Consider the following 13,082-nt stretch of genomic DNA (forward strand, 5'->3'; position numbering starts at 1 on the left):
AACTGAGCTGAACTGAACTGAATGAATTTCAACGTATGAGAAAAGGCCCTAAGAGATATTGAGATAATATTTTTATTTAAGTAAAGGAGACAAAAGATATTAAAGGACGAGCAAAAGGTAAAGGAGAGAGGTAATATAATATAGTGTAATGGATTATTGTTCTAAAACAAATTGCAAATTAACCTACTTATTTGGGACGGAAAAAAAAAAGATTGAGCAATAGAAGGTTTTTAAAGTTCATGAAGGTGAAAAAACATAGCATAAATGAGTTTCGATAACGTTATCATCCAATTACAAATTGAAAAATAATGAGTATTTTCTTTTTTTGTTTTATATTATCATAAGCATCCTTAAGGGTCTGGTCACTTCATTTCTTAATTTCCTTCTCTAATAAAATATTCATTTCAGCTCAGCTCAGTTAGTTCATCTCCAATAAGTTCAGTTCAGTTCAACTCTTTGGACAAATATATTATTGGCTGGAGCTTGTTGCTTTAGTATGAGCCACTAAAGTTTGAGTTGAGTCAATGGTTGAATTAGAAGTTTATTTTCTATAATAGGTTTAGTTCCGTTATAAGGTGAAGCTATATCTCAACTTGTTATCACTTTTGAAAATATCTTAGAAATACTTCATTACCATTTTTGATTCTTTTCCATCTATGTTTTGGCTCCACTCAATATGATCCTATAAAATCTATACCCATAATGATATACCATGAATCACATCTCAAGATTCAAAAATAGAAATCGTCTCGATTCACTGATCAAATTTATGGCCCAAATCCTAACTAGTTATGTCCTTGTTAAGGAATCAAAATATCCTTCAATTTCTCTTCATGATTGCTGGAAAGATTAAGAAAACAATCATAACAATAATTAAAATGAATTAAATGGCCCACATTAGGCTAAATCCTTTCTTATTAGTTGCAATCCACATTAGTAGACGTCAAACTAGTTCCACTTATAAAATTTTAAACCGACATACCATAAAGACTTGAAATTAAATCCCGTTTACAGCATTGTTTTTTAATTTTTGTAAATAGGAGTCTATATAAAAATTAAACAATACACGTGAGAGAATTACTTTTGTATACATAGAATCATAAATAAAAACACAAAAAGTTGACTAAGACAGGAAAAAAGCAGAGCAGCCTCCAAATAATAATAGTACCAGTAGAATTATTAGACACTGTATTTTCAGACAAAATCCAACTTCTCTTCTTCAAAAAAAAAAAAGAAAAAAAAAATGTACAACTTTCCAAATCATTAAACCAACTTCTCCCAAAATTAATTAAAATACCCAAAACAAAGAAAATTTTGGGTGTTTCTTTGAAGAATGAAATTCACCATTTTAGCAATCTTTCTCCTCTGTTTTTCCCCTGTTTTTTCAGCATCAACTGATACTTTAACATCAACACAATCTCTCTCCTCAAACCAAACACTAATTTCTGCAACTGGGAAATTTGAATTGGGGTTTTTCACAAAACAAAATCCCAAAAAATATTATCTTGGAATTTGGTACAAAGATATTCCTTCAGATGATGTTTATGTTTGGGTTGCAAACAGAGATGCGCCTTCATTGAGTGATTCTTGCACCCTCAAATTTGATGATCAAGGAAATCTTGTGATTTTGGATGATGAATTTCATGTTCGTTGGCAGATTAATGGATCAACGGCTAAAAATCCGGTGTTACAGTTATTGGATTCAGGAAATTTGGTGATTCGAGAAGCAGGGGATTCGAGCTCGGGTGAATATCTATGGCAGAGCTTTGATCATCCGACTGATACTCTCATTCCGGATCAAAAACTCGGGTGGAATTTAAAAACGGGTCTCGACCGGTTTTTAACCTCGTGGGCGGGACCGGATGACCCGAGTACGGGTAATTATAGCTTTAAAATGGATTACCATGGTGACCCAGAAATTTATATGAGATATGGGGATAGAATAATTTATCGGAGCGGACCATGGGTGGGGCAACGTTTTAGTGGGGTGCCTGAAATGGCAACGGGTAATAATGGTTTTAACTTTACTTTTTACCGCGGGCCAGATGAAGTTTACTATACGTTTGAGTTACCTCCGGGTGGTGAGGTAAAATCAAGGGTAATAGTAACTTTTGACGGGTACCTTAAAAGATTTACGTGGGTGCCAAATACTAGACAATGGACTAGGTATTGGTATGCTAGGGTAGATGATTGTGACACATATAGGGTTTGTGGTCCGTATACGGTGTGCAACACGAGTGGCTTTTTTGATTGCCAATGTCCACAAGGGTTCGAGCCAAAGAGCCCTCAAGATTGGGAATTGAGAGACGGGTCAAGTGGGTGCGTCCGAAAGACCGAGTTGGATTGTGGGAAGGATGGTTTTTTGAAGTTGGTAAATATGAAATTACCTGAGAGTACGACTGCTTTTGTAGATGAAGGGTTAAACCTTAATCAATGTAGAGATATGTGCAAGAGGAATTGTAGTTGTACTGCTTATGCTAATTTGAATGTGGTTCAAGGGGTTGGTAATGGGTGCGTTTTTTGGACCGATAATTTAACTGATATGAGAGATTATGTTCAAGGTGGACAAGATTTGTACATTCGACTAGCCGCTTCGGATCTAGGTATGTATATTACACTATTCTATAGCTCTGATTTTGCTTTTTATGTGTTTAGTTTATGAATTTGCTAATTTAGTCCGTAAAATTTAATGATTACACCAATTTATACTTCGTACTAAGTTCACTGACAATTACTCCGTACAATAATGATATGGCGGTATTAATTACAATACTATATCATGTATCATGTAGATTGTGTGGGAGATAAAATCATATCATATTGGCTATTATAAGAAATGAAATCATATGAACACTTGGGTGGCATCTTCCCTTATAAATATATTAGGATTATGTAATGCTTGTTACCTAATTATTGTGTAGCATAAACTCTAAGCTACAAGTATTATTTAGCATATTAAGCAAATTTGATGATGAATATTTATAAGTGTTGAATATAGCTTTGTAGAATGTAGATGGCTAGAAAGCTTGATGCTAGTCAGCAATAAAATTTATGGGATTATTATGTTATTAAAATAATAAACCTTTGATCATTTTTTTTTTTTTTTTGGTGATTTTCCTAGAATTAAGGAGAATTAATTTAATCATATGGTTTCAAACTTTAAAATACAATATCAAGACAAAAGTTAATGAGACGGGGATGTAGAGATAAGGTTTTTTATTTTAATTTTTATTATTATTCTTCTTTTGGGGCCAAGGTTTTGGAAAGTATTGACGTAAAGGAAATGGAAGGTAAAAAATAAAACATGTTAAGCATGATGTTTGTAGATGGCCTGTATTATAAGCTTTACCATTGTTACTATCAATGGTGGAACCCATGTAATGTAATGTAGGTAGAGATGATCAATTTTGACAGATGGGATTAGTGTGTATTCACATAGCAATCAATGATGTATTAATTAACTTATTGGTCAAATAATTATATGTGCTCGTAGAAGTAGGCCCGTTTATTAGAGAAGATGTAAAAAAATAATTTTGGGAGAAAGTTAGTAGGGGTTGCTCGGCCCATACATGATGAGCTGAGGAAGTTGAATAAAGTAAATGTTTACGCAATATGGTCGTAAAATAAAATTTTCATTAATGATTACAATCGTATAAGAAAATATTCAGATTATGCTACAACCGTCATTTTATTGAGAAAAGTTGTTTCTTTAAGACTCAACCTTAGTTACATACTTACATGGACAAATTCTTGCGAATTCTAAGTGTCCTAATTTTTTATATTACACATTCACAAAGATGATGATCAGTTAATGCAAAATCGTGTGTATGGTGGATTGGTGGATAGTTTTATAATTTTGTATTGTGCAACCTTTTAGGAAATTTTAGATTTAAGATAACAGAATACAGCAACATCCATCACTAAGACACTAACCTGCCGTTCTTATGGTATGTCGGCCTTAGACATGACCAATTGTGGTCCATATATAAATGATAAAATTTGATCGAAAAATAGAAAATTTATGATCACTAAATGTCTTTTTAGTTCATATGAATAAGATGAAGGTGATATGAGGGGACCAAAGCCTTAAACGAAAATCCAAATAATTCAGATGCATATATAGTTTTGAACTTATGTGAACCAATGATCTAACATTCCAACATAAGCCGTCCAAAATTAAACCCTATTTTCAAAAGAGAAATAAAAATGAAAATTGAAGATAAAAAGGGTGACTTTTAATGCCCTTAATCAGTGGCACAAAATTGACACAAATTTTTCTAGAGACTTGATGAATTATAGTGTCCTTATATTCAAAAGACCTGGTCCCAAGTCCTACTTTGGTTGGACCATTTTCTTTGGGGTCCTAAATTTTCAAATTGTTAATTGAGTTGTCTGACCAATTAGCCGTTCTTTTATGACCTGTTTAGGTTTAGTTGGGCCAACTGTTCTCTTCCCCTTTAACATTAGAATCTTCATTTTCAAGTTATCATCATTTTACTTTACACTAGAAAGATTATCTTTTTTTTTTTAATGATAGACATAGATTGATCCATTAATTAAATAATTAAAAGTTAGTCTCACCATAGCACAACAAAAGTATGTTCAGACTGTTTGAATGAGATGTTTTAAAGTACTATTTCATAGATCTTGAAAATTTGAATTGCTTTTATTTTAAGTCGATCATATGAAAAAGTTTGATTCACTTTTATTTCACTTTTGTTTGAAAATTTAAATTTATTAATGAACTCTGTATCTCATACTTTGCAATTTTTCCTACCGTGGTTCTTAGATAATGTATTCTTTTAATTTACTGTATTCAACTTTCTCTTGACGAAGTAAAAACTCATCCTCCTTTTTTACTTCATTCATTTCTCATACTTTTTTCATTAATTTATTATATTCGTACCTATTCCTTAAACGAAGTGAGTAAATTTTGAAATTAGAAGGTATACTTTTTTGAAAAGTGTAAATTTATCTAAAGGTAAAGTAGTCACCTTGATCTTACTAATAGTTAATTCATACTTTGTTTGGAGGATAATTTGGCTTAGAATGAATTAAACTTTTTAGAACCGGAGTTTTTGGCATAAAAGGTGGATTAATCTATATCATTTGGACGTCAACAATAGTACTGCACCCCATTTTGGTGTCTAGAAGGGGCATCCATGTCTAAATGTTTGATTAGTGGATTAACACATTACTTAAACTAAAGATAGATTAGATCCAAAATAATACAGTCAGAAAAGCATTAATTAGTATATCTTGTACTCCATTAAACCCTAATTGCTTTTCTTTCTACCAATATGCATGTCTTAATGCATATACTAATTTAGAAGCTCCAAATGGAGGATAAAGATAATAACTAATCTAGAAGCTTCCAAGAACCTTTTATAGGTGATATCTCAATACTAGTCCGAAATTAAAGTGTAATGAAGGATGATCAAAGCATAAGTCTGGTGGGTAACTCCACCTAACATTAATCTGTTTTTATATATCCGATTGTTCAATATATATTAAAAATTACTGGTCCTGTCACAAACGGAAAAGTACTCACGGTAACTTTATAATAACCTATTTATGAAATCGTCTCATGCACGTCGAATCTTAATCCGATGTGCTGTTAAATTCAGAAGTATAAACAAATACTCCATATAAGTGTTACTACCTTATTAGTCTCATTAAAAATGTACTAGAGCCACTTCATGATATAGTTGGGAATAATTTAATTTTGTTGGGTAGTTTATCCACCGTTCCTAGTATATACTTCCTCCGTTAATGATTATTTGCAACAAAGGAATATTTTATATCTCACAAATAATACCCCTTTGTTGCAAATAACCATTAACGGAGGAAGTATACATTAACATTGTACGGAAAAGAGGAAGCATAATTGTGTTAAATCTAATATAATTAACTGCTATAGGGTCATTAATATCATATATAGCCAGCTACACTAGGTTAGGTTAGCTAGTTAATCAAATTTAATAATGGTCTGCTCATTATAATTTGGTGTCTGCTCAAATAAGATTTTAAAAGTAGATTAAATCTAGAGGTTAGGTAGGTTTATCATGGGAAGATTAGACTATTACTAAACCATGTTTAAAATATATTTAATTAGATAAATTGTTGAAATAACTAGCAAAGTGGAATGCAGGAAGAAAACCACTAAGTACAAGTTGTTGAACTGTCATTTTCCAATGTAATTGAGCATGGTTCTTGCAAGCCGTGGGAAGATTGGCCTCCTGATTAAGTAAATTACTATTACTAGTCTTCTGGTTTCGTCGTGTTTTCCGCATTCATGATTATATAAATAGATGTTATTTAGTTTAGTTGGTTTTAATTTAGTGGCTTGGATATGTAGTACATTATTATCTAAGAATTAGGAGATTCAATATGCAAAGTATATCAATAGTCATTTGTAACTAACTAACTTTCTCTATATCGAAAAAGGCCTAACAAAATATTACTCGTAACTTAAGACAAATTATTGTAGATTTATCGTGAAACTTTTGCTAACTAAACTAGTTTACACGTTTGATAAGCAGGCTAGTTAAGTAGTTAACGTTAGTTAAGAAAACACGTAATAGAAAAAAGGTGTTTAAAAAGTCTTAAATTTGAAATTATGTGCATCACATTTTTGCTTCTCCGTATAGAATTAATTTTTTCCAGATATATCTTTGGCCATGTACCACATAACATTTTAATGCACCTTATGATTATGTGTGATCTTATTTTATAAGTAATTAATTTATTTCATTTTCAGACACCAAGGTCAAAAATTAAGATAGGAACTGATTCATTTGTGCCAGCTAACCATCTTTGAGTTCTAATTAAAAAAAAAATTGGTGTGTACTGTTCAATAATTGGTGACCAAACTGTTACACAAATTTTGCATACATTGATAGTTGATAAAGTATATGTTTAGACAGATATTATTATAATTTCTTATAATATCGATCTCATATCTATCTTTTTCATATCACATAATTTAATTTAATTAGTAGGATATTGGGAAATTTAATCGTAAATCATTATGTTCTAAGTGGAGTATGTAAGACTGGGTGACGATTTTTTGAATAACCTAGAACAACAAATAGAGTATGCGAAAATATATTTTGGATTTACGGATGGATGAGGTTAGGAAAAGCTTAAGCTGATGATCGAGGCCTAAGAATATGTTTTATACTCTATCACTTTTCTATGTTGATTAAAATGATACTTAATTGATCATAAGATTTAATACTTTTATTCATTCTCCATTTAAAGCAAAATAACATCCTTATTAGTTTTGTCTAATTATGTACTGTTTATTCTGAATAGGGTCTCAAGGTTCTGGAATTAGTTCGGACAATGCAAAGAAAATTGTAATGGGTATTGGCATTTCAATTGCCTCAATGGTACTTTTGGCTGGCATAATTGCATTGATCATGTTGAAACGAAAAAAAGCACAAAGTTTGTTTAGAAAAAGACTTGGGGAGACAAGAGGTAAACTTACTATATACCATAATCACGTTGATAACTTACTATGTACCATCGTCCAAATTTAGTTGTCACGTTGTTAGAACTGAACTATATATCAACTAATCTTTAATATAGGGATCGGAGTGTAATTTTTTTGGAATTTTTTGAGAAATGACATATATTGTTATGTTTTTCAGCCTCTAGGGCAGGTACAACTGAAAGGAGCCAAGAAATTCTTATAAGTGGGCAAGTCATCTCTAGCAAGAGAGACTACTCAGGGGAAACTAATAATTTAGATGAGGTTGAGTTGCCCATGTTTGATCTATATACCATGGCTGTTGCCACCAAAAACTTCGACGATGCAACCAAGCTTGGACAAGGTGGTTTTGGACGCGTATATAAGGTACATTTTTCTGGTCTTGCATCGATTTAATATTGTATCACCCTTGGATATGTGATCACTTAGATAAGAATACAACGCCACATTAAGGCCATGTTTTTTTGAACTAATTTTTACTAGCTAGATTGAATTGATAGATCAAAATTGATATATGCTGCAATTTTTTGTAAGTTGATGAAGGGAAAAAGTGGCGAAATTTGTCTCATTGATCTGGATATTGTGATTGTTTACGTTAGAATGTGGATTTTGTCTACCAAAAAATAGGTATGTACTTAAAAAGTTTAATATAATTAACCTGCATTGTAAAATTCAGGGTGTGCTACCAGATGGACAAGAAGTAGCAGTTAAGAGACTGTCTAAGGAATCAGGACAAGGGGTAGAAGAGTTCAAGAACGAGGTTAGATTGATCGCGAAGCTTCAGCATCGAAACCTTGTTCGATTACTTGGCTGTTGTGTAGAGATGGATGAGAAGATGCTCATTTACGAGTACCTCAAAAATAGAAGTCTGGATGCATTTTTGTTCCGTAAGTCCCTCAATCTAATAAGTTACTAATGTCACATTCTTTTTCATTTAGCTCTATTTCTTATGTTTATTGCTTAATGATATGTAGATAATGAAAGAAAATCATTGCTCAATTGGCAAACGCGATTCAACATAATTTGTGGAATTGCAAGGGGGTTATTGTATCTTCATCAAGATTCGAGGTATAGAATAATCCATAGAGATATGAAAGCAAGCAACATTTTGCTTGATGGAGAAATGAACCCGAAAATATCAGATTTTGGCATGGCTAGGATTTTTGGAGGTGATCAAACTGAAGGAAACACAAGGAGAGTAGTAGGAACATAGTAAGTAACCCAAAACTACAAACTTAGTACCATATTCTTCAATACTTTTGCATACTATCCTTCATCTTGCAAGCTTATTTCAACTATAATACATGCTTGTATAATATGGGAGAAATATATGTCATTATGCAGTGGTTATATGGCTCCAGAATACGCGATGGATGGGCTATTCTCAGTAAAATCAGACGTGTTTAGTTTTGGTGTACTAGTCCTCGAGATAATTAGTGGGACTAAAAACAGAGGATTTTATAATTCTGATCATGAACTACACCTTCTCGGATATGTAAGTAATAAAGCACCTTATATTTTTTTCCTTAGTGCCACACATTAATGATCTTATAGCACTAACCTTGAGAAAACTATGCGTAACAATTGACAGTCATGGAAGCTATGGAAAGAAGGAAAAGGGACCGAGATTCTAGACAAGGTCATGGGAGATTTGTACTCGGAACATGAAGTGTTAAGATGCCTACAAGTCGGTCTACTATGTGTGCAAGAGAGGGCAGAAGATAGGCCAACGATGGCATCCGTGGTGCTAATGTTGGGTAGTGAATCTGCATCTTTGCCTCAGCCTAGGCTGCCGGGTTTTTGTATGGGATGGAACCCTACTGAGACAGATTCTTCTTCTAGTAAACAGGATGAATCATTCACTGTGAATCAAGTTACTGTCACTATGCTAAATGCGCGATAGTAAAGTTCATAATCGTAGCAAGATTTAGCTCATTGTAGATGTTGAAATGCTTAAGCTAGCACAATTTTTTGGTTCATTGGTATTTTTAGTCACTTGCTCTGTGTTTTTTTTTTGGGGTAGGGTCATAATGTTGGAAGGTATGAAAAGAGGGAAACATTTTTGAAGGAATACCATGTTAATTCTTACAATTAGTTGTATATAATTGCTAAGGTATATATGGTTTAGTTTGAGATTCATAATGTCAAAGCATTAGCATAATAGCATGGTTTATTTGCTGGATAAAAGTGGCATCTTGATTCTTGATCCTTTGTAATTAGTTAAGGCCATGACTCCATGAGTCATCCTTGATACTTGACTACAAGCGATGCATAATTGCAAATTGGTAACTTACTAGGTTAATTTTCATGGGATACAGTTAAAAATGTTCGGTATGAGATTTAGTCAAAAATCAATTTTTTGGGGCTATTTTTGGTTTGTTATTTTTTCGTGATATATTGGGAAACAAATTTATACGATAACATGTTAAAGACATGAAACAAATATGGCAAAACAATACGTTTGCCTTATAATTTGCCTAATTTTTCCTTAGCAAATCTGCTCCCTAATTGATGACATATTAATATGAGCCTTATCGACAAAATGGTTGTTTACATATCAATTACTAAGAATAAAGTTGAACACAATCCAAACTTAACATAACAACTCATGAGTCATGAGAACCAAGTTTACAAGAGATTTAATAATCTTTAGGTATGTATTCAACCAAAAGCTCAATGAACCAAGTTAGGAGACTTTGGGAATCTGGCTTGGCCCAACACCATGCATGTTAACCAAAAGTCCAATATTGTGCTCAAGGATGCTATTAACATTTCACATAGACTTGACTTCATTTTGAAGAATTTATATAGTCTATTAAACATCTTATTCTATATGTATTGTTTCATTATCTATTTTACAAATTGTACTACTCCCTCCCTCCCTCCCTCCCTCCCCTTTTGCTTGGTTGAAAAGAATTGCTAAGAGAGAAAGATGGTGGGGCTAAATGTCGTGGTTGTATGAGTAGAGTTGTAATATTTTACAACCAAAGTAGCACGTGACAAATTAAGTGTCAGAGTATCTATATTATACGAATAATTGTCTGAGTGTCTTGTTATTCTATTGCCAAAATATACATCATGCCAATTCATAACCCGTGCATGATGTTGAGCAGTTGAGATAATCCTTAATACTACCTCCGTTAATTATTATATGCAACAAAGGAATATTTTATGTCTCACAAATAATAACCCTTTGTTGCACATAATAATTAACGGAGGTAGTACTTCTTCGTATGTAATAATATGAACATGATTTTTCTTGGCTTGGCTCGGCTCAGCTCATCTCGGCTTTGCGAGCCAATTGGCTCGCCATAAATTAAAGCACAAATATAGATGGCAATGGATCGGAGTTGGATCAGGTGATGCTTTATCCGCCTCCATCCACCAGTCACCCAACCCATCCATCACCTAATTTTCCTTCATCCACATCTGATCCATCCATCACCCATGGATAAACCGAGTGGATTGGGTGATGATTCGGGTGAAATAAATATAAATACAACTTTGCACTCTCATAATTAAAATCATGATTTGAAAATAAAGTAATCAATTTATTAAAACTTATACATCCTTCTAATACTTGTTCTTTCTTTACTAAATTTAAAACACATATCAATTCCTAACATTACGGGCTTGTTTGGTAAATGGTTTTTCATTGGCTTTTTGGTTGGCTTTTGGCTTTTTCATTTGGTCAAACATCCAAAATTTGTGTTTGGTAAATGGCTTTTTCAGCCAGCTGAAAAGCTGGCTTTTAAGCCAAAATGAAAAAGCTACTTGGAGTAGCTTTTGGCTTTTGGCTTTTGGCTTTTGGCTACCTAAGTTACTAATAACATCAAACAGCCAATTTTACCAAACATGTTTTTAGACTAATAAAAAGTCAAACAGCCAACAAAAAAGCCAATACAAACCGTCAGTCAAACCAGCCAATCAAACCAGCCAACAGCCAATTGCCAAACAAGGCCTACATATAAATATTAAATCATTAAAAAAATATTTATTTATTTTTTTATATATGGATGGGTCCTGTAGTGGATCGGGTGATGGATATCCATTGGGTTTGGATGATATTGCCACCCCTAAGCACAGACAAGAAGGATACTAATAAAAGTAATAATACATCTAGGATAGTTAGGAATGCGTGCAATTATCGCTTTCCCCCTTGTTAGTTCGTGCATTTATTTCTCATTGTGGCTGTTTGTGATCACAACCACCGCTTTCCCCCTAATTTTAGCGCTCTTCCTTTCTCACGGTAATATCTTGCATTACACTTCATTGCGGCATTTCGTCGAACACAAAGATGGCAGATGATCAGCAGCTAAAGTCCGATGCTTTCTTGGAACAGATGAAAACCCACCTCACCACTGATGCTGGGAAAGAGATCACCAAGAAAATTGGCCTCGTTTATCAGCTCCACATCGCCCCTAAGGTATTTTTTTTTTTAATTTTTTGTTATTCAAATTTGTGGTTTTATGGCAATTCCTTGTGTTTTGCCTAAGTTTATTGAATTTGCAGAATTTTGATTAGTTTAATTGATGTGGGGTTTCCTTGATTGGCAGAAATTGGGTTTTAATGAGGTGATTTATACTGTTGATCTCAAGAAAGGAGAAGTTAAGAAAGGTTAGGGTTTCCTGATCAAACCTCGTTGTATTGGGTATTAAAAATTTTGAATTTTGATTGTTAATTTTATCAAATTATGTAAAAATTTTGTTGGGTTTTATGAAATTCAGGTGCATATGAAGAAGGAAAGCCAGATGCAACATTTTCATTCAAGGATGAAGATTTCATTAAGATTGCAACAGGGAAAATGAACCCTCAAATTGCTTTTATGAGGGGTGCAATGAAGATTAAGGGTAGTATAAGTGCTGCCCAGAAATTCACTCCTGATATTTTCCCTAAGCCTTCTAAGATGTGATTCGTTCCATCGTTTCGAATGCTAGAATATGGTTCTGGAGTGCCAAAAAGAAACTGAACAGCATAAGAATATTGCCAATACTTCATATATATAGTTTAGGGAATATCTCTGCTAAGAATCAGGGAATTCATTGTTGTTTATTAGATTCCTGATTCTTTTGAAATTTGTGGTATTTTCTGTACTTGCAACTTGCTACTTTGCTACTGAATAAAAGTTATCTTAATCTTCACATCTATTGTTTAGCTTTAATTCCTTCTAGTTATTGTGTACATTGTTCATTTTGTGATATTTGTTAGTTGAGCTTCTACGGGCATTTTAGTGAAGTAGTTGTGTGTAAACTTATGGATTGTTTCCCATAACTGAATGATAGATGAAACGCAACCTCAGCGCACTGGTACTTCCTTTTGGATATTGTCTATGTCAGAGACCTATGAATATATGATATATGTCATTCGAGTTCCGATTCCCAATAGTCATTTATGGAGTAGTACATAGACATTGTGTATATTGGATTGCCATCAGGCTGATGTTGCTGGTGGGGAATCTAGCTGGCCCGAGTTTGAAAAATTGCTTCAATTCTTGTGCATTGTTGAATGAAATAACAGGATCAGAGATAGGAGGGATATTTTAGTAACACTATGGTGTAGACCTTGGGTTTGCAGGAGACAAGCTTCT

General features: G+C 33.2%; 2 protein-coding genes across 2 annotated transcripts; both read left to right on the forward strand.

The window, feature by feature from the left end:
• Positions 1 to 1,169: 1,169 nt before the first annotated feature.
• Positions 1,170 to 9,656, forward strand: LOC145611364 (receptor-like serine/threonine-protein kinase SD1-8). Its single transcript, XM_081666691.1, has 7 exons — positions 1,170 to 2,603; positions 7,318 to 7,482; positions 7,656 to 7,861; positions 8,172 to 8,382; positions 8,470 to 8,707; positions 8,840 to 8,990; positions 9,087 to 9,656. Exons 1-7 carry the CDS (start codon positions 1,334 to 1,336, stop codon positions 9,396 to 9,398), a joined length of 2,553 nt encoding a protein of 850 aa, XP_081522817.1. The 5' UTR covers positions 1,170 to 1,333; the 3' UTR covers positions 9,399 to 9,656.
• A 1,957-nt stretch (positions 9,657 to 11,613) lies between these two features.
• Positions 11,614 to 12,642, forward strand: LOC145611380 (sterol carrier protein 2-like). The gene is made up of 3 exons (XM_081666707.1): positions 11,614 to 11,921; positions 12,052 to 12,112; positions 12,223 to 12,642. The coding sequence occupies exons 1-3, from the start codon at positions 11,793 to 11,795 to the stop codon at positions 12,405 to 12,407; spliced, it is 375 nt and encodes a 124-aa protein (XP_081522833.1). The 5' UTR covers positions 11,614 to 11,792; the 3' UTR covers positions 12,408 to 12,642.
• Positions 12,643 to 13,082: the final 440 nt, after the last annotated feature.

Source organism: Chenopodium album, chromosome 24 (genome assembly GCF_948465745.1).
Source record: "Chenopodium album chromosome 24, dcCheAlbu1.1, whole genome shotgun sequence".
Classification (NCBI taxonomy): Eukaryota; Viridiplantae; Streptophyta; class Magnoliopsida; order Caryophyllales; family Amaranthaceae; genus Chenopodium; species Chenopodium album.